Source organism: Coptis chinensis, unplaced genomic scaffold (genome assembly GCF_015680905.1).
Source record: "Coptis chinensis isolate HL-2020 unplaced genomic scaffold, ASM1568090v1 utg912_pilon_pilon, whole genome shotgun sequence".
Classification (NCBI taxonomy): Eukaryota; Viridiplantae; Streptophyta; class Magnoliopsida; order Ranunculales; family Ranunculaceae; genus Coptis; species Coptis chinensis.
Genome location: NW_028238191.1, coordinates 277,058 through 298,061, shown reverse-complemented (window position 1 = coordinate 298,061; position 21,004 = coordinate 277,058). Strand labels below are relative to the sequence as shown.

General features: G+C 35.7%; 2 protein-coding genes across 3 annotated transcripts; one reads left to right on the top strand and one right to left on the bottom strand.

Moving 5' to 3' along the window:
- The first annotated feature begins 3,626 nt into the window (after positions 1-3,626).
- LOC147472716 (transcription factor bHLH62-like) lies at positions 3,627-6,756 on the top strand. Of its 2 annotated transcripts, XM_086588336.1 has the most exons (8): positions 3,627-4,960; positions 5,050-5,295; positions 5,393-5,458; positions 5,552-5,620; positions 5,721-5,792; positions 5,882-6,103; positions 6,182-6,281; positions 6,362-6,756. In XM_086588336.1, the coding sequence occupies exons 1-8, from the start codon at positions 4,091-4,093 to the stop codon at positions 6,397-6,399; spliced, it is 1,683 nt and encodes a 560-aa protein (XP_086444462.1). In that variant the 5' UTR covers positions 3,627-4,090; the 3' UTR covers positions 6,400-6,756. The 2 variants fall into 2 exon arrangements, with proteins under 2 accessions (XP_086444462.1, XP_086444461.1); XM_086588335.1 differs by having other exon boundaries at positions 3,633-4,960; positions 5,393-5,620.
- A 4,068-nt stretch (positions 6,757-10,824) lies between these two features.
- LOC147472715 (kinesin-like protein KIN-12B) lies at positions 10,825-19,254 on the bottom strand. The gene is made up of 16 exons (XM_086588342.1): positions 18,777-19,254; positions 18,545-18,682; positions 18,363-18,446; positions 18,135-18,260; positions 17,979-18,038; positions 17,841-17,894; positions 17,656-17,748; positions 17,263-17,358; positions 16,945-17,090; positions 15,299-15,448; positions 15,094-15,223; positions 13,660-14,736; positions 13,465-13,563; positions 13,137-13,289; positions 12,248-13,048; positions 10,825-11,333 (listed from the first exon to the last, which is right to left on the bottom strand). Exons 1-16 carry the CDS (start codon positions 19,119-19,121, stop codon positions 11,031-11,033), a joined length of 3,855 nt encoding a protein of 1,284 aa, XP_086444468.1. The 5' UTR covers positions 19,122-19,254; the 3' UTR covers positions 10,825-11,030.
- Between the last annotated feature and the right edge of the window lie 1,750 nt (positions 19,255-21,004).

The window sequence follows — 21,004 nt, the reverse complement described above, 5'->3', positions numbered from 1 at the left end:
GGCATTGGTCAATCTGAGCTTTTTCCCATTGTTTGATGATGTCGGTGATGATGAAGATATTTGTACTTGCATAGATACGTCGTATGGCAGAACTTGATTGTCGGCAATGGATCAGTAACTCGGCATGTCAAATACAATTTCAAAATTTTGGTGTGAGCTGAGTTATTGACAGCCAACATACCCTACAGTGACCATCTGTACAATATCCCCAACAAGTCATCTTCAGTTTTCGAAAAAAGTGAATTAAACTCAACGTCTCAACCCCCCACACAAATCTATTAAGTATAGAGTATAGACATTGTTGGTCAAGAATTAACAACCACCCTTATTTCCAAGGCTGACCCGGAACTCCACCGCCCAAATATACACACATGACACACGCATCTGTCTCTCTTCTCTTATTATTCTTTCTTCTAATACATATGTAGTCTTTCGTTTCTATAAGACTGTAACAAGTTTCTTCAAACTGCAAAGATGCTTCTTGTTTAAAAAAAGGCCTAATAAATTCATGCAGATCTACATTTATGGTAATCATTGACGCACACATATCAATACATGTATCTCCCCTATTTGACCATATTTGTTTTCTTTGGTAGTTATTGGTTCGTAAGTTGTTTTTCTCTATACATAAAACAATGGGAGGGAACTTTAAATTCCTGAATCATAAATAATGGGATGGCAGGATGATATGATTTTTATAGTTTGTTTTTACTATTCTATTGGTTAAATTATAGGGCATGTCAGTCCTATTGATGGTTGTATATATGCATGTGAGATGGGTGCAAGTACGTAGTATAATAAAACATGTATAATTGAGGTGTTCAAATTTTTTTGAAGGGGTTAAGGTTCACTGTGGTTTGTGTAGAGATACCATGGAATTGAGTTCAAAGCAACAATAACTCCAGAGGCCATGTTGTATTGTTGAAAGCACAAGACAATTTCGCATACCATTTGGATACATGAGCTAAAGGCACATCCCCAACTTGTTTATAATTGTGAATTTGACGAGGGGCCTAAATAATTATCCATTTACTAATCATGATGAAGCAACAAATAACAGTATAACGCGATGTTTTTAGCTGAAGTATGAGTTTTCATTTTTCCTGTTAATTTTAAACAGCACATATGAAACAGACCAAAACCTTGTTAATTGGTGCAGCTAGAATTTGATTTAATAACTCAAATGATTGACTCTGTACGAAAACACATATTCAAATAAAATGATACAGCATTGTTTATCTTCCTGCCTATTAAATATCATTTTGATTCCGGAGGAATTTTTTTTACTTCAATCATTGAAAAGATAAATGTATACAGTGACTTTAACTTTCATTTACCATTTGCTAAAAGTCAATGTAAATGCAAGAAAAATAAATGTTCTTACCAAAAAAAAATTCAGATAAAGATAATTTTAAAATTTTGAGGTCCATTGGTGCAGTGATTCCGACCACTTACCAGGGAACACGCTTCACTGTCAGGTGGATTTATCATATTCATTGTTTGAAATGCCAAGCTACCTGTTGGTTATAGAACTTCGATTTATTGTCTTAACAAAATTCAATATAGTATGGAGTACTAATGTACTATGGCCCTGTGTAAGGTACTTAGGTACTGTGTATTTTAAGAATTTAATTTACATATATTGGCTCAACCCTTTTAGGCATCAAAGGCATCAAACACACCTTTGTACCTTTTTTTTTTCGATAATAAACACAACTTTGTACTCAAGAAAACATGAAACACACAAAAGTAGAAAATGTATGATCCACCTGAAGGGCTTATGTTGAATTAAGCCAGAACAAGTGCATACCTGTCTAGATTCATTTTTTATCAATTGGCCAAATTTGGACGAAGCTATAGGCTATAGCCAAAAGCCTGAAAGCATACCAAACCTATGTTAGAAGTCGGTATTTTTTTTTCCGCTAATTAGTCAGGATATTGATAGTTACCAAAAGAAAAGTTATACATACTAATGGTTTCTCATCATACTTAGTATAGAGTTATCAGTTATAGACATAAAATCAGATAAATTCCTTTGACTCAATTGTATACTCGTATGTAAACACCGCCCTGCCCAGTTCCCCAGTGGCAGTGGCCACCTAAAAATTTAAAGTAACCATAATTTACCATATAATTTAAAACAAAAAAGTTTTCAACTCAGACATGATTTCACTAAACACCTCACTTGCTAAATTCCAAGCATAAACCAGTCGGATCTGCTCAGAATATGCCCTACTTAAAACCAAACAAATGAATGTTTAGTCTGTAATTAAAAGGCATTTACAGATTCACTTAAAGGTAAGTGGCATTTCACACCAACTCCACTACCATGTACTATTTTTAAAGCATTTAGATAGAATCTATCCCAACTCAGCAAAGGGTAGTTTTCCTCTCCTACAGTAAGAGGCTAAGAGCTATATCATACAAGACTTGCTAGCATGTCTGTGAACAGAAGTAGAATGAAGTAATTAGCTAGTGGAAGCATAGCTAGGGGCGTTTTCTTGGGAATCTGAACTTCACATAATATATTATCTTCTATATATAGCATAATTGCTTATAAAATTTTAAAGAGATTCATATATCTGATTAGATCCTTATGGATGAGAAACAATGTTATCTGGTATATTCAATCCATGAGGATCAAATCAATTAAGGCCCCAGTTTAGATTATGGGATTTGAGCTTTTTCACCAACAAATTATGCCCCTCCTCCACATTCCAAATCCAGGTCTTAAATATGATTATTATTATTGGATCAGAATCATATCTGGCCCATTTAAACCATCTTGCAAAATACCAGATAACAAAACATTTACAAGGAAAACTTGATGCCGGCTGAATTGAAAAAAAAAAAAAATATCCACAACATTTCGTGGTCCGAAACATTGTCTAATATCACAAAATTTCACGATGTTTCGAGTCATTTGTACAATATTCTGCTAGCATGTGCATACCACGTCACTACAAACGTAGATAGTAATAAACTAGTTGAATTAAAAAAGAAGAAAGCAAAAGAAATGGTAATAAGTGGACAAAAAAATTATCTTTGTTTAATGGAACACTTAAGAAACACTATTCTTTTTGTAATTTGGTTCCTTTTTTTTATATATTTTATCTCTTTCACCATCCTCTGTCTCTGTGCATTAATCATTGAATTCCACCTTATGACAAGCAGTAGTGTTTTTAGGACAGCCAGAGCCAGTAGATCTAGAAACAAAAAAATCCACCTATGCCCATTTATCTACTTTCTTTTTTATTTCCACTTTTCAATACAAGAACAAAAACTTCTAAGCCTACCCTTTAACTAGTTGCACTCATGCAACACATACTAGAATCTAATATATGTAACTCAAAAAACTCATAAATCACATGTAAAATTGGGGGAGTTCGAGTCTCAGAACTCTGATATCATCACCCAAAAATTTTACCGACTTTGCATCAATAATACGGATAAAGTACAAACTGTACAAAGTATGGTGATAAATGCATTTTTTTTTTGCGTAGGTCTAGAAATTTATAAGCATGGATTGAAACGGTGCAATTCTTTAAAATGGTTGTTTACTAACAATCTCTTTCCTACAAGAAGCTATGAAATAAAAATTATTAGACAAGGCTTATAGAGAGACCACTCTCTTTCAAGATTTTCATGGCAGAGACTAGAGAGTGAGAGACAATAAGCTAATCAGAGGAAACAGGGGACGCCATTAGCTGGGTTTGGCGTCCAAGACCCGGCATCCTAAATATTCACCTTCGATTACGGACATAGAAAGTGAAACAAGTCATTGCATTAAAAAAAAAAAAAAAAAGGTCAAAGAAACAATTGAAGAAGTGGCATTTTTATATACATTTTTCCCAATCTTTATTACTCACTACTCCATCACAATTCACTCCTCTTCTTTCGAAAATTCTTCATTCTCTCCATTTCTTCTCTCCTTGTACTCATAAGTCTCATATACAGCACTACCCTTGTTTCCTTTTGTTGCAAGTCATAGCAACTAGTTACACTTTGCTGCTGCATTTGCTTTCTGCTTCAATGATTCTGTTTGTTTGATTACAAACTAACATACCCAAGGCAATTTTGTTACACTTCAATGGAGAAGGAGTTTTTTATGAATGCAAATAGTCCGCCAACTCATTTAAGGAGTTTTAGACCACAAGGCATGGATGTTGAAGCTACTGAAGAGAGATTGCCCAACTGTTTTCTCAACCTCAACTGGGAGAATTCAATGGATCACAGTGTCCCTTTCGAGTCGGCGTTAAGCTCATTTGTATCCTCACCGGCTGGTTCGAATTCTCGTGGACAGTCGGAGAGTATAGTTATTAGAGAATTGATAGGGAGATTAGGAAGTATATGTAATTCAAATGATATATCTACACAACAATCACAGACACTGAATTATATGGGTGAAAGCAATAATAGTACTAATACTTCTTGTTATAGTACTCCTTTGAATTCTCCACCTAAACTTAATAACAACCTTTCTATGCTTGATCATCAATTGTCAATGCCTGCTCATCCTAGTTTAGCTCCATTTCCAGCTGATCCTGGATTTGCGGAGCGCGCTGCCAGGTTTTCTTGCTTTGGTACTAGGAATCTTGGAGGAGTAATGGGCCAATTCGGGTTCAATGAAACTACAAGGCAGATGGAGAATGGTAAATTATCAAGAGTGTCTAGTAGTCAATCTCTTAAGGCTACTGGATCTCAAATGGGTGGTCAGGAGAATAAGGATTATCAATTGCAAGAAAGACTAGAGTCTGAAATGAGATCCATCTCAGCTTCAGATAGGAAATTCAGTAAGTTATCGCGGTCTTCGTCACCTGAGAATTCGGAATTCACCAATGCAGTGGCTTCTGAATCAACTCCAATTGAGGAGGCCAACTTGAGAGGCTTAAATGAAGTCAGTGCCCGAAAAAGGAAAGCAGCATCCAAGGGAAAAGCAAACTCTTTCAAAGAAGCCAAGGTATGCATTTTTGTCCAATTCTTCTCGTTTTGTTTGTCAATTTTGTTGGAATTATGCATTGGAATTGAACATGAGTACTTCTTGTGCAGGAAGTGACAGAGGATGATAAGTGGAATGCAAAGAGATGCAAATCAAATGAGACCACTGGAACTGAAAAAGTTGCTTCCAAGGCAAAAGTGGAGGCAAATGGGACTAATGGTACTGGAGGTAGTGGAGATGGAAGTAAGAAACAAAACAAGGAAACACCAAAGCCTTCTCCAGAGCCACTTAAGGATTACATTCATGTTCGCGCTAGGAGGGGTCAAGCGACGGATAGCCATAGTCTTGCTGAAAGAGTAAGTTAGAGCAAGCTATTGTAACGAATGTGTTTTTCAAAATAACAATCCCCATTAAAATTAGGAGCTTATATATTGTTGGGTGAATGATTGCCAGGTCCGAAGAGAGAAAATTAGCGAAAGAATGAAGTTCCTTCAAGATCTTGTGCCAGGTTGCAATAAGGTGAGGGGCTCAAAACATGTCAATTGTGATTTCTATTGCAGGTATGGTTCAGATAAAATCAAGAGAATTAGTCTAATTTGGCCTTGTGCACAGGTAACTGGCAAAGCACTTATGCTAGATGAGATCATTAACTATGTACAATCCTTACAGAGACAAGTTGAGGTAAATTTTGGTTGTTAATACTGTATTAAATTTGGTACAGAGTGATCCTTTAAACCATAAGTCCTTTAAGTAGACTTATAGGTTGAATTTTATTATGCAGTTCCTCTCTATGAAATTGGCTACTGTGAATCCCAGACTGGATTTCAACATGGAAGCAACACTCACAAAGGATGTAAGACTCTATGTCCTATTTTTTCTTTGTCGCCTCTATTGATGTGCGCACGGATGTTCTTACCAATTGTTACTTGTTGCAATCTTTAGCTACTTCAATCGCGCGAGTCTTTGTCCCAAGCCTTATATCAATTAAATTCATCAGCAGCATCCTTTCATTATGGTCACCAAGCTGAAGGACCTCCTCTGCAGCGTCACATATCTAACAGGGCCGAGACCCAGTGCTCAATAAACCCAATAGACGCTGCACTTCATCGAAATTCAAGTACGGAGTTGCCTCCCCTTGATGGATATGGAGAAGCGGCTGCTCATGTAATTGCCTTGTCTGGTTTCCTATCTGCAAACTGCTTTTCTAATATTTATCTAATTGATTGGTGTGTATGATTTCAGTTCGCCAACTTTTGGGAGGATGATCTCCAAAGTGTTGTTCAGATGGGTTTCGGTCAAAATCAGAGTCATGAAACAATCTTTGAGTCGCAAAGTTTCCATGGTACCAAACTAGTTTCCAGCGAATATGGTGGTATGTAACTCTTAAAATTGAGTAACTGACAACTGATTCTTCTAATGCAGGCTCATTGTCTACAGCTAACATGAAAGTTGAGCTCTGATCACCATTTGTTCATACTAAATTATACTAAGGTAAAAATGGCCTTTGTACAGAAAGATGTTGGTTCAAGCGCGCGACACCAACTCTTGGATTATTGATCTTCAGGCCCCAAGCAAGCGAAACTCTTTGTTTTTGTTCCATTTTATTTCCAATTATATCAATCATTTCTGAGGCTGATTATATAGCGAGTTGAAACAGATCTATTGTAAACTTAGAACTGATTCTTGTTAAGAGGAAGAGGAGTGGAAGTGGAAGATGTACAACCACCCTCCCCTCCTCCCGTCCTGTTGTATTGAGCATATTCAAATAACACTAATTTAGTGAATTATATAACCAGATGCATCTACCTTTTTGTTAATCTAATTTATTTGATGGTTTGATTTCTACTGAGCTTCCAATATTCCTCTTCTTTCTTTTGCTGCACTTGAGGTAATTGAAAAGAACGAGCCACTTTTCATTTAAGAGTTTTATAAGCTTCTACCACAATGCATCTTCCTCCACTACCTGGTTTAAATATGTCTGCAAGTTCTGTTGTTTTCCTGTATTATGGTTGGAATCACCTAAAAAACTTATATTCACATTTAGCTAGATTGCTAAACTCCAAACTGAACGACAAACCGCCAACTGATCAAGGAACATTTTCACTCCTATAAGCAAATTAAATCACATGCAACCCCCTTGGTAAAGATTACCAACCAATCCATTCACTAGCAATACTGAACTCTTGTATCCTGCTTATGCCCCCTTGTACTAACAATGCACACCGAAATGAAAATCTAGCGCTGTTACCAATGCAAAAGGCGTCACAGTAGAACTTCACATCTTTGATCTTGGGATAATTAACCTAATATGGTCTATCAAATTTTTACACACACTACATCAACCAAAAAGTTAATAAGGTGTTAATGGTCGTTGTTGTGGACCAAACTGGAGGCAGTTGGGCCTACTCAAAATCACTGTTCTAAAAATGGGTCTAGGCGGGCGCATATGCGGTGTCCAACCGACTCGCCTAGGCCCTAGTCGTTTAAAAAATCGGTGAATCGACTAGGCGGGCTAGTCAATTTTTTTTTTTTTTTTTTTTTTTTTTTTTTGAATGATTAAAATGTCGAAAAATAAAAACTCGTGTAGGCTTAAGATTTGAATGAGTTTAAAAGACTCAATTCTAATGTAAATTATATGCCATTATAACAAAGAGTATGTTTTTATATGAAGTCAATATTCCTCAACTATTACGCATTTTTGTAATAAGTATCTTTGTTTGTGTTTATTTTTTGAGTTATGGTAAATAATTTTCTTCATCTTATAGTATATGTGTGTATTACTATATATATTAGGAAAAAAATATCCCGACTACCGCCTAGCGTTTTTTAAAACACTGAGGGTACATTGGCAAAAGCTTTCGGACTAGGTTCCTTTCGGGGTTTAGAGTCTTTGGGGTAAGTTCCTTCAATGTAACCAAGTGATAACCCTCTAAATATTTCAAAAAAAATAATCTTACTCTAGGAAACATAAATCAAACCCAAATGTCAACCGTACCGCATGCCAGCTTTGAAACCACGACATCTCACCCACTTTGATAGTTTGATATTTAAACAAAAATGAAAAAGTCTTTTTTACTAATTTTTGGATTTTTTACTGATTAATTTTGTGGAATAGCATTTGAGAGTAGACATTATGGTTCGTGCGTACAACACTCTTCATTATATTTTATCCCATGCAAGCAAACTTGTTTACTTCCAAGATTCTTATGATTATTAAGCTTGTGTTGCACAGGAAGGTACTTGTCCGGCAAATGACAATTACAATTATTTCTATTTCCTATGCCTTCGCTTTCACATATACACGCTTTCTTCTCTCTTTCTTTTTGTCTTTGCCATTTATACGCCTTGAATTAAGATGAAATCTTAATCTAAGTCCTGATAATAGACTTAGAGATTTTTCTTGCACTCGATCATTGAAAATGACATTGGGTAAAGACAGTTAATCCCAGTCTGTCATCTATAACAGAATTTGAATGGCCAAGTACATCATTTTCAGCCAATAATCCTAACCATTATTATCTTTCCAAATGCCCATTAAGTTGTATTATATAGTGGGACATGTGCAATCTATGGTGCACCCCCACTAACTACAGATACTACCCGCTGTTTTATCTAAAAATTATTCATAAAGCCAGGTTACACTCACTTACACCCGGCCCAATTGAAGGATTGGTCTACTTTAATCAGCACCTTGTTTTAGAACTTGGGCACAAATTAATATTGTGAGTTTACGATTATCAAATGTTTTATGTAAATTAATATTCCCAGAAAATAGTGTTTTTTGTGTACGTTTATACGGATTGGTGTCCTTTTAAACAGGAAGAGTCTTTACTCTTGAGTCGGTACTTTGGTTTATAAGAGAAAGGCTGGACATGAGTCAGTACAAGACAGTAAATGGGACCGAATGAAGGTAATTGCAATGGTTAGGAGTGATTGTTGGAAAGTGGTTGCTTCTATAGGTTATAATCAATCATCATTAAGGGGTCCATTAAACAGGCTGTCTAGTACTCACTGTTTCAATCAGTAAGACTATCACGTCCTTGTGTCTCATCTTTCATCTCATCTGATGTTAGCTATTACCTTGGTTGGTATGAATCAATCTTTGCAAAGGTAGAAAAAACAGGAACTGAGAAGATAGAAACATCATTGTTTGTACCAACCACCATGGTTGCTTCCAACTGTACTAAGAACTTTTGGTACTTGGATGCAAAGTTGTGTTACAAATGTTTGGAATCAGAATTGTTTAAACCGATTCTGAATCCTCTTTTGTGTGAAATACATTAGTATTATTAGCACAATCTCGCCTTAATGTAAGCTCCGTAAGCGAGAATTAGTATGCGAATAACTATGAACTAGCCAGATCAACAGAATAATGCAATCTTACGTGCCGAGAAACGTATAATCCAAACTAAGCAGGCATTTCTGATGAATCATTTTCGTCTCAATTTTCTGCAACTATGAATGCATATGATTGAGCTTAGCAAGTGCTCAAAATGCAGATTGTTATAGTCTAACTCACTTATTTTCTTAATCTTGTTTCCGTATCCTATTTCATATGCATTGACTTGAGAATACCTTTGGAAATAAAAAAATCAATGACAACCAAGAATTTAGATTCCAGTTTTCAGTACCTCAGGAACCGAACCAAACCAAACCATGGACATTCCTAGTTGGTGCATTTTGAAGGATCACCCACTAGAACCAATTTGTCCCACTTTTTATCTGGTAGGAGAGCATTAATTTGTCACGATCAGACCAACCTTTTACCCCTCACATAAAATCAAATCAATATAGTTGTTGTATTCACCATACTACATCAATTGAATGGCTGGGACATTTTACTCATGAATTTCACTCTTTTTCATAAAACAAATGGTTGGTGTAAAATGTAATAATAACATTGTCACTTTCAAGTCACTTCCCTCATTGTATAGTATTCTACAGGGTGATACTTTGTTGCTTTCTCCTAAAGAATAATTACATGTTTATAAAAATCTTAACGCAAAGAGGAAAAAGATTCGTACATTATATAGTGATAGATACCCTTTGGGCTAATACTGTTCCAATTTCTTTCTTCCTTCCCCTCATCCTAATATTCTTTAGAGTTGAAGAGTCACAAAGGTACATTCATGTTAAAAGGGAACCAATGCCATAACTTCCTTTGTCTTATTGTCTCATTTTTAGGAGACTGCCAAAGTAAGTGTTAGTTGCATTGTCTTCTTTTGCCTCCCATGTGTGCAAGGTAATGAATGAATAACGTTTTGATCTACTCAATTGGAAATTGGAAGCCGCTTGTCCTACTTCTGAGCCTTTCCGCACCTTGCAAAAAAGAAAAAATACCTATCATTTTGAGATCTATCAGTGCCAAATATGTCCGTTTATTAGCTTAGTTTTAGCATATTTCAGCGATTCCTACCATGTAACATTAACTCAGGACTCTTGCCTAAATGGAAACGATTGCATAGAAATGAAATGAGAAGAGTGACAATGAAAATGAGTAACTGCATCAACATACACACAAAGTTTCAAAGAGAAAAATGTATGAGGCCTTGTTTAGCATTATGTGTGACTTGTTTAGCATAATGTGTGACTGCCTAAGGATATTTAGAACGATCCTCAACATGCTGGTATGAAAAATCCACTAAATTTTGCATGCTGGCTGGCACTGGATAACTGCTCCATAAGCACCACTGTTTTTTGTCATGATCTGATATCAGTTGTTTCTCTCCTCAACTTCTGCTGTGTCACGATTCATTATAAAAAACTCAACTTCGAGTTCAAGTTCCCTTCCCACCATATGAAATATCGTCAGTTCAACTCTACCTTCTGAACCACACAAGGCAACTAAGAAATGGAGAACCCGAATAAAATTAAAGAGATGTAGAGACAAAAAGAATCAATTATTCAACTCTTCATTCTGTAAAGAAAATCAAGTCATTTAGGACTTGAAGCCCAGACAATAGGAGAACCAATACTGTGGTCCTCGCAAGTAGCAACGAGTGAAAACTATGGTATGGAACATACGATAACAGGTACAAACAGTGCTATATAACAAATAAAAATTAGTACACAACCTTCGATTACAATTTACTTAGATATTGCACCTATCATAACCAGAGAACCATGAAGAGGGCTCTGTTAGTCTTGATAATTCTTGATCTTCTCCAGGGTATAAAGGTTCAAACTCTTCCCTCCAGTTCTCAGCACCTAGGCTCTCCGCAACATCATATTTAACCACATCAGGATCATTGTAAGGTCTCAGAGCCTCTTTAGGTAGACGAGACTCTCCCAGAAACTGGTTTAAAGTATTGATCTCAATTTTATGTTTGTTCTTCAGATTATCAATTTGTTTGTACGCCTTCTCAGCTGCCTGCTCTGCTTCCACAGCTCGGTTCTGCAAGACATTGAAAGATAATGACAATAAATGCGATTCAAGTCATGCAAAAACAACAACAATTTCAAGCGTTTCTGTTGATCCAAAACTATTTTTTTTTAAATAATAATAATAATTCAAGTATAAATGTACATATTAATCTAGAAATAAGAAAACAATATCAATAAGATGCAGAAGTATTGCTTTTGTGCCTGACAATCTGACATATAGGAACAACAAAAAAAAGGCTTCCTTTATATCAATGACACCGATATAGTAGACCTTCACAAACATATCAGAGGTCCTGGCATGTATGCAATAAATCCAAGTAAAAGTTGTCTTCAGAATCTCTTAACTGGTTACAAAAAAAATTGTAACAGAGAATTGTGCTGTCAAATTTTTTTGAGAAGAGTAACCTAACTCCTAGTGTTGCCACAAAATAATGTTCTCATTAATATATAAAACAGTTCATAAACGATGGAATTTTAGAGTGCTGTTTTTCAGTTTACCATTTTTTGTTCTACAACGCCTGTCTGCTCTTAACTCCTTTAAAAATAGATGTTTAAATCCTACTACAAGAGGTTTAAAGGTACTCCTAGTGTTGCCACAAAATAATGCTCTCACTAATATATAAAACAGTTCATAAACGATGGAATTTTAGAGTGCTGTTTTTCAGTTTACCATTTTTTGTTCTACAATGCCTGTCTGCTCTTAACTCCTTTAAAAATAGATGTTTAAATCCTACTACAAGAGGTTTAAAGGTGCCTGTGCAACAGAGTTCTAACTTCTGATGCTTGTGGAGTCTAAAGAATACTTCTGAGACGACGAACAAAAGCTACAACCAAGATTTTCTTGATGTTATAAGCTAATTAATTTGCAAGCGAATAAATGTAGATACACTACTAATATAGGTCTATAGGAAGCAACTAAAATACCAGAGCAATATCAGCCGTTTCTTCTGCTTCTTTAAGCCGGACAAGTAGCTCACCAGCGGCCTGTACAGCCTCAGCTGTATCTCTCAGTTGAGCCTGAAGTCCCTTATTTTCGTCCATCAAGTACCGCTTTTCTTTTTCTCTTTCAACTTTCAGTGCTGAAATTTCAGCAGCAAGGGAGTTAATGAACCTAGATTCAGCACCCTTCACCCCTGCTTTTGCAGCTGCTTTTTTGACATTTTCTATGCCTTCTTGCATCTTTCGGTTCCTTGCAAGCAATGCAATATGCTTCTCCTCAAGCTCAGCATACTGTTCAAGAATACGTGTATATCCCTGCATTGCCATCTGCATGGCTTCCTTCAGCTCCTCAGAGCACTTCTTCTCGCAATCAAGTTCCTGCTTCTGCTTCTCAGCAAGAGAGCGGCTTGCTTCCAGTTCAATCCTCAACTCTTCAGAAAGAGAAATCCAATTACTCTCTACATCAGTCCATCGACGTCTCTCTTGTTCAAACTTGTCTTCAGCACTTTCCTCAGTGGATTCTGGAATTGTAGACAAAGGTGCTGAACTAGGCTCAGAAGAAGATGTCAACCGAAGTAAAGGACTTCGGCTTTTAGCAGAAACGGTTGGCGAAGAGTCCACATAGTATTTTAGCTGGCTTCTCAAATGCTGAATCTCTTCAACAAGCACATCCTTCTCTCCCATTTCAAAAAAGTTTCTATAGTCATCCAGCTCATCTTGAACTCTTTTTAGCTCGATTTTTGTTCTCAACACCTCAGGATGATTATCATATTTTGCCTTTAAAAGCTTTTTAAAAAAAAAGAAAAAAGAAATGTTAGTAATAAAGAAGAAGAAAACAGGTTCCAGAGCTGCATTTATAAAGTAATAAATTTACCTTATGCTCATTAGTAAGTGAAAGTAATTCTTCTTCCATGAATTCTTCAGTTGGTAAAACTCCATCCATAAGGCTTTCGAGACGGATAATCTTGTCCTCTCTTGTCTGTTCTATTATAGCATTGCATTCCCTCTCATGTTTATATTGCTGAACCTGCAACCCCAATCAAATAAGAAAAGATTTAGAAAGAATAGTGATGTCGATCACGACCAGGGTAACATATATTAATATGAACAATAGAAAGAAAATATGGTGTCAAAATATGAAGAGCATAAGATTAATGCCTAAAAGATGTTCTCTTTACAACAACTGAATTCTTAAAACTCACCAAACGATTGAGTTGTGTAATTTCTGCATTCTGCTTTGTGCAGACTTCTTCGAGTGCCATTTCTCTCCTGATAGCTCCAGCTAAGACCTTTTCCACTGCCTGAAAGAACAAACGGATTTCAATCTCCAGAGGCCTTCTTCATAACAACAGATATGTAAGAAAATTTTCGATTACATGTTCTGTTAACAGATATACCTTGGGAACTTGGTTTTTGGACTTATCAATGGAGGGTGAACCATCAATAGGTACTAGTTGCATTTCTAATGCATTGGCCTCTTTATCTTCAATATGATTAATTCTGCTCTTGCACTCACCACACAGAAATCCTGATAAATGTTCTTCTGATTCAACAGAATCTTCTAGAAGAGTTTGCACACCCACATCAACCTTCTCGACAGGCAAAATCGACTTGAAGTCCACTGGTTTATAAGAAAATCTGAAGGAAGACCGCCTCAAAGAAGAACTCTGACGATGGTTATCAATAATTTGAAGACCCCGATGGAGACTTTCTGCCAGGTGATCAGTTGACGCGCGTAAGTTCTTACTGGTTTGAGTTGAGGGAACATTTGAAGAAATACTTCTGCAAGGCTGTGCAAAAGATAGACGTAGAGCTTCCGTTCCTAAGACTTGTTCCTCCATTAGATCCTTCTGAGAAGCAGATGACATTGATAATGTCTTCAGGCTTTTCCTGCTGCTGTTGTTCACTCTTGGTGAAACACTCAAGGTTGGTGACTTAAGGACCGGAGACACATCAGAGGGCATTACGATAGGTTCAGAAGGGAACACCGAATTTGGAGAAGTGATGAGAGAATTATGAGGTAGAGATGCGACTGGAACTATTGCAGAATCACCACCAACTGACTCAGAAATAATTCCCACAACAGACTGGCCTTCTGATACAAGATTTCCAGATGGATCATTTGACTCCTGAATCCTTAAAACAATTTCATCACTAGAGCTTGAAACTATCTTATCTGCAGTTTTTAATCTGTCACATGCAACTTGTGAGTCTGAATGTGGATGTTGCAGCTTGCTCTCCTCATTAACATAATCTTCTTTACACCGTAGACCAAACTGAACAGACAGCCTCTCAACAGCTTCCTCATCAATTTCCATCTCCTCATCACTATCTTCTTCAACATGAGGTAATGACATGGGACGGTTGAGGCTCATTTTCAGCAAATTCAAGCTTCTCCGAGCATTCCAACTAGTCGCGTAACTACCATTCGAGTCTGTCAGGTTGCCATTTGCTTTAATCCTTAGAAGTTCATCCTGTTGATCATAACCAGAAAAAAAGTATGATCGTCATTTGCTAGTATAATGGGCAAGCCAGTTAGTGTAGATGAAGCTACAGCTTTAGTACAGAATGAATGGCCTTTGCTAAATTCTGTGTCGAAGTTGATGCGAACTTCAAATTTGAACACAACGAAAGTTAACTAGGGAGAGGGCAGGATTGCAGAAATAGATGCAAATTACTCTTGGAAACCTAATTCAGGTTCCAAATGCAAGTCCTTTGGCCATACCATAGCCAAGTTTGCAAATTATTGACTTGAATAAAATTTCCACTTGAATAAAAAAAAAACGAAAAGGAAACAAGGTCAAGAATGTGCATAGCAGAGTAGTTGATACCTTTAGTTGACGTATCACTTCGTGTAAGACTTTCACATCATCCTGCATTACTTCATTGACAACTGCCTTGTTCTTAATCGTTTTTGCTCGCTGTGCAAATCTCAACGTACTGAGCGTTTCACTCTTACAGCTGCAATGTGGAATGAAATTCAAATTAAGGAAAATTTTGGGGCAATGTCGAAGATAGCAACACCTATAAACTTACCTTTGTGCTGGAGATATAGCACAAATCATTGCTAACTTTGCATTTCCACCAAGAGATTCCTGCAGTAAGAATGTCAATCTTGAATCTCTATAAGGAATATGCCTTTGCTTCCCCGACTGAGAAACTTCAGCTAGAATGTTTATCAAGTTCCTGCGACACCCATTAAAGATAACATAAGAACGGCTAACTAGAAATAAATTTCGGCTAACTAGAAACAAACTGCTTTAAGAAATAAGGAAATGCAAAAAGGTACAGCATAAGGAAGAGTGCATATTATTACTTCACCTACACTCCCTCATATGGAGATTATCAAAATGAAAGTCTAATAACCCTCAGATTTACACAACTGTAATAAGCCCAAAATTTAAAAACAATGGTGCTTTTAAGTATAATCAGTTTTATTTTTCCTCTTCCCAGGGGCCCATTGGGTGGCAGGCGCGGGGATTATAATAACATCATTCAATGAATCATCAATACTTCTGTGTAAATTTTAACAGATTGATCTTACAAAATATAAAAGATAGGCTTAGCTAGAGAACATACTATAGACCAGGACACAATAGCCCTATCTGCAAAACCAAGTGTCACATTTCTAGGGAATCCTATCAACCTTTTGAATTATCTTGGCCCATTAGACTGACCATGAAACTATAACTAGCATCCATGCAAAAAAGTGAAAGGTCTTTCTCCAAATTGATTTAAAATTTTAAATGCCCATGATTGGCTCAATATATATTATGAAACTCACAAGAACCAGTCTGAATCAATACCACGTGACACCTGCACACTACCGCAACATTGGTCATTTTTTCTCTCCACAGTACTTTGGTCAAGTGTCAATATTAGGCAAGTGAATACACTCCAAAATAAAAGGGAATGAACCTTTGTGCATTTTCTTTAATTCTGCCCGTTATATGAACTCCACTTATACGAACTCCAGAAAAACTCCACCATAAAAACAATGAATTGGAAGCTGATTTTTGGTGGAGATATTCTCCCCACAACATAGATTATCCTTAGAAAAAATCAACACATTTGAAGATGTCTAGACGTATCAAAATTTGTTTACAATGTTATAAAATTATCCAACGGTTCAGATTTTTCAAATTTCAAAACAACTTCTGACAAGGATAAACATTTTCGTTTGGGCTGATTTTCTAAGACTATCTTCACCAAAAATCAGCCTCAATTCATCTTATAAATCCCATTTTGGTGGCAGAGTTCATTTGGAGTTCATATAACGGGCTCGTTCTTTCATTGCACTTCTTTCTATAGGTTACACTCATGCATTTTTTGCTCTTCTTTCCAATCAGTTATGTTCACTGATTAGCTAAACTTATGCTAATACTATATAATAATTGTCTATGCAGATATCATGTTGAATAGTCTTTTATTTTTTTTAAGATCGTAACACTTAAAGTTTAAACCAGCGTAACAATCATGAGAGCTATTCATGTCTGCAAGCTCTCACCACATTAATCAGGCTTTCTTAACTGGTTCTAAATCTATATCATCACATAACTAACTCCAGTACTCACATTTTTATTTTTCTTGATTGGTTTAGTTATCAGTTGTCACATTCATGCACCACATTTTCCAACTTAAGTTTCGTTATAAAACAAAACACATTAGAAAAAAAATTATACCCGAGCTGGGAAAGAGAACGATTAATGTTCCCTGCTTCTTTCAGCCGCTCTCCTGCTGCACCAGTTAGCTTCTGTCTTTCTGATCCAGCAAGATCAACTAGATTTATTCTACTTATTCGCATGCTGCTTAAACCATCAGATGCACACTGTTGCATATACATTTATGTTAGACAATGCTCTATAGATCACTATCATTCGCAAGTTACACAACACAAGTCCAATTGTATGACCATATTTGTAGTTTGATAACATATTTGTAGTTACTAATTGACATGCCTCTAAAGTAAAAGTGCTTCTAAATCAACCAACAAAAATTACCTTGCATCGTGACTCGACAACACAAGTAAATACACTGTGTGATCGTGAACTCTCTGCATTTATACTTGTTGCACCAGTCTTCCTGTTTGAAAACCCCTGTAGCAATGTGCAACAGAATGGTAAACTTTTGTATTGCTAAGCAATTACTGAGATAAAAATCCTTTCAAATTAAGTTTTCAACAAAAACATGGAGGCAAGAATGTGTAACAGAAAATCAAGAGTTTCAAGCAAAAAAATGAGGAAAATGAAGCAAAATGCCCTAACCATGCACAAGTTAGAATTTTAAACAGGGATACGTCACAGTGAAATCTTTTACAAGCAAAAACCTACTATAAGTCATCCTACTATTGCAGAACACAAATTTGATATGGAGCAAAAGATCAATTAAATTACCTTAATTAAAATTTGTGTCACATCCTCCATTGTACAAACTATCTCCTCGGTCAAATTCTCGACATATACACCAGATTTGACATCTTCTCGGATCTGGAACAAAAAAAAATGAAAACAAATAATTGGCCCACTATAAAAGCCTAGAAACATTGATACAAGTAGATACGCAAACAAACTATTCTTACCAGAAGGTTCCTTTGAGTTGGGTCCAATAAATCAGTGATTTGTTCATTGTAAATCTGTCAGAGATATGTTAGAAACTATAAAGTGGAAATGAAACCAAATCGTATGTACTAAACAAACAGAGTTTAATTAAAAGCTACCTCAAGAAAAGAGCAGCGGCATTGATACTTAAGTTGTTTGTCGATATGCTTAACTTCATCCTGGTGAAGGAAGCAGAAAAGAGTATGATTACCATTCAAGCATTCCACATATTTACCTTATGACACATTCCAAAACAAAGAAATACAGAATCTCACCTCATGTATACGTGCGAACAGCTGCTCAAAAACTCGGGGTGTTAAACCCTGTTGACTGGTAGCAAGACTTCCTTCCAACAAGGCGTTGGCCGGTCCCCACATGGTGTAAGTCTTTCCGCTCCCCGTCTAAATAATCAAAACAATGTAAGAAGTCTAGTACTAACTAACTCTTGTTAACATAAATAGTATGAAATGAAATTGAGGTCTCATGTCAATTGAATTTTATACCTGGCCATAAGCAAATATGGAGCTGTTAAAGCCAGCAAGGCAGTTTTCCACCAAAGGCACACCTACAAGCTGGAAGATTTCTTGCTGCAAGGAATAACAACGACATTAAACACAAATTAACGAAAACCTTTCTTACAATCACAATCACAATAACAACAAAAAATGTTAGTAGTAAGTTTCACCTGCAACGAATCCGCATCAGCGACAGAATCAAACGTGAAAGTCTGATTAAGTATCGACAACGAATCACTCGAAACTTTCTGCACTGTCATCTCTCCTTCCTCCTCATTCTTATTCAGAGGCCGCATTCGTACAATAACCTTAAATCACAACACAACACTAAAATCAGTTCCTATCTACTTATAACAACCCAATTACTACTAAATCTAACAAAATTCAATAAAAATTTTATACCTTTACACCAGAATCAGAAGAGCCAGCAACAGAATGTTCAAGAACAGTCTCCATATTAAGCTTTCTTTTCAAAGGATTATTATTTGAAGATGGTGGTCTAGGTGGTAATAATGGGCTTTTACTAATCTTTCCACCAGACAAAGGGGGCTTCCCAATATCATGTAATGTATTGAAATCTGAAGGTAGTGGTGGGGCATTTTCTTTAAAAGATTTATGCTTTCTTGAAGAAGAAGAAGAAGAAGATGGGGATGGGGATAATTTGTGTTTTAAAGAATGAGGATTTGGTGAACAAGTTTCAGTTTGTTCTCTTAAGATTGCGTTTCTTGGTAACATGAAGTTCTTCATGTTTTAGAAGAATGAAGAAAGAAATGAGATGCAGACAATAAACAACAAGGAGTGGGAGTGGGAGTGGGAGAGGGAGTGGAATGGAATGTAGCCGTTGAGGAGAGAGAGAGAGAGAAAAGAGATGTGAAATTTGAAATTTTTGGGTAACGGGCAATGAAATAATAGATACGGATTTGGATGCAATTTCTAAACTCTCTGTGTCTTTATTCAATAATTTATTTTGGGCTTTGTTTATTTATAGGAAGGGGTTCTAGGGACATATCTTATAAACAAACTCAAAAATTTTATGGCATTTATAAGTTTTGGATTAGACTATTTTTTTTTATAGATATGATTTCTTTACTATTCTAAATACTGTCACAAATAATCAAAAAAATTAAAAATTTCTAAACTTACCAAATATAATATTAAAAATGGTGAAAATAAGCGGTCTACAATTAGCCAAATTTTGTAAAAATCGGAGCATCGGAAATAGCTCCAAGACGAGCTAGTGTAACCTCTCTATCATTACACTGCAACAGCCAATGGTAAGATTATATATGAAACCAACTGAAAATATGAAATCACTAACATACAATATTAACATGCTTTCAAGATTACAAAAGTATTTAATCCGAGTGACCACACTAATGAAAATAATAATTGTGTCACTCTTTTCAATAATTGTGTCACACTAATGAAAATAACAATTTCAATGTGTCTTCACCATTCCATTTGTTAAAAAAAGGGGCTACTTTACCAATGGCTAAAACCCACACGAACCAGAGTGATTCCTATTGCCTTGGTCCATAAATATTCAGCTTTGAATGAAAACAATATATAGTAAAAACAAAAAACAAAAAAACTTCAATATGCGGAGGAAAAAATTATATTTAAATTGAGGTGTACATAAAAGTTGTTTGTTAAGTAGTCAATCACACCTAGATTTAGTTGGGATTGTTCATCATAAGTATTTCGTTGTCGATAAAAAAAACATTTAGTTTTTTGTTAAAAAATAAATAAATAAATAAAGATTGTTTGATGTGTTGAGGAAAACAATACTAAATTTAAATTAGGGCGCTAAGTTATTGATGTCTAGCAGGGAGCCTATTATAGTTTGTAAGTGAATAAAAATAAATATATTTAAATTGGTGTCATACATAAATGTTAGTTGTTAATTAATCAATTCAAACATAAGCGTGGTTGCGGTCTATTATATGTCATTAGTATTTAGTTTTCATCAAAATAATATATACTAAAAAAGTTTCAATGTGTTGAGGAAAAAAAATTAAATTTTAATTGCGGGTGTAAAATGTTGGTTATTATGTAATCAATCATACCTAGACTTGACTAGGGCGTCTATTGTAGAACATGAGTATTTAGTTTTCATAAAAAAAATAGTAAAAAAAAAAAAATCTTCGATTTGCCAAGGGGTAACAAATAGTATGTTTAAATTGGGGTGTAAATGTTGGTTGTATAGCAATGAGTATCCAATTTTTAATGAATCATATTTGTATAAAATACTACGATGTGTTGAGGGAAAACAAATTAAATTAGGTTATAAATGTGGGTTTTTAAATAACAAATAAGACTTGTGCTTGGGTAGAGGGGAGTAGGGGCCATCGTGAGCAGATAAATATTCAGTTTTCAAGTTTCAATGTGTCGAGGAAAAAAAAGTAAATTTTAATTGCGGGTGTAAAATGTTAGTTATTATGCAATCAATCATACCTAGGCTTGACTAGGACGTCTAGTGTAGAACACGAGTATCTAGTTTTCATAAAAAAAAAAAAAAAAAAAAAAAACTTCGATGTGCCAAGGTGTAAAGAATTGTAGGCTTAAATTGGGGCGTAAATATTGGTTGTTTAGCAATAAGTATCTAATTTTTAATGAATCAATATCTGTAT

Coding starts and splice junctions, on each gene's coding strand:
- LOC147472716 (XM_086588335.1), top strand. CDS start 4,091: ATGGAGAAGGAGTTTTTTATGAATGCAAATAGTCCGCCAACTCATTTA. Junction 5,793..5,881: donor AAGCAACACTCACAAAGGAT/GTAAGACTCTAT, acceptor TGCAATCTTTAG/CTACTTCAATCGCGCGAGTC. Junction 6,282..6,361: donor TGAGTCGCAAAGTTTCCATG/GTACCAAACTAG, acceptor CTTCTAATGCAG/GCTCATTGTCTACAGCTAAC.
- LOC147472715 (XM_086588342.1), bottom strand. CDS start 19,121: ATGAAGAACTTCATGTTACCAAGAAACGCAATCTTAAGAGAACAAACT. Junction 17,359..17,655: donor TGACACAAATTTTAATTAAG/GTAATTTAATTG, acceptor ACATTGCTACAG/GGGTTTTCAAACAGGAAGAC. Junction 15,224..15,298: donor GCTATATCTCCAGCACAAAG/GTAAGTTTATAG, acceptor TCCACATTGCAG/CTGTAAGAGTGAAACGCTCA.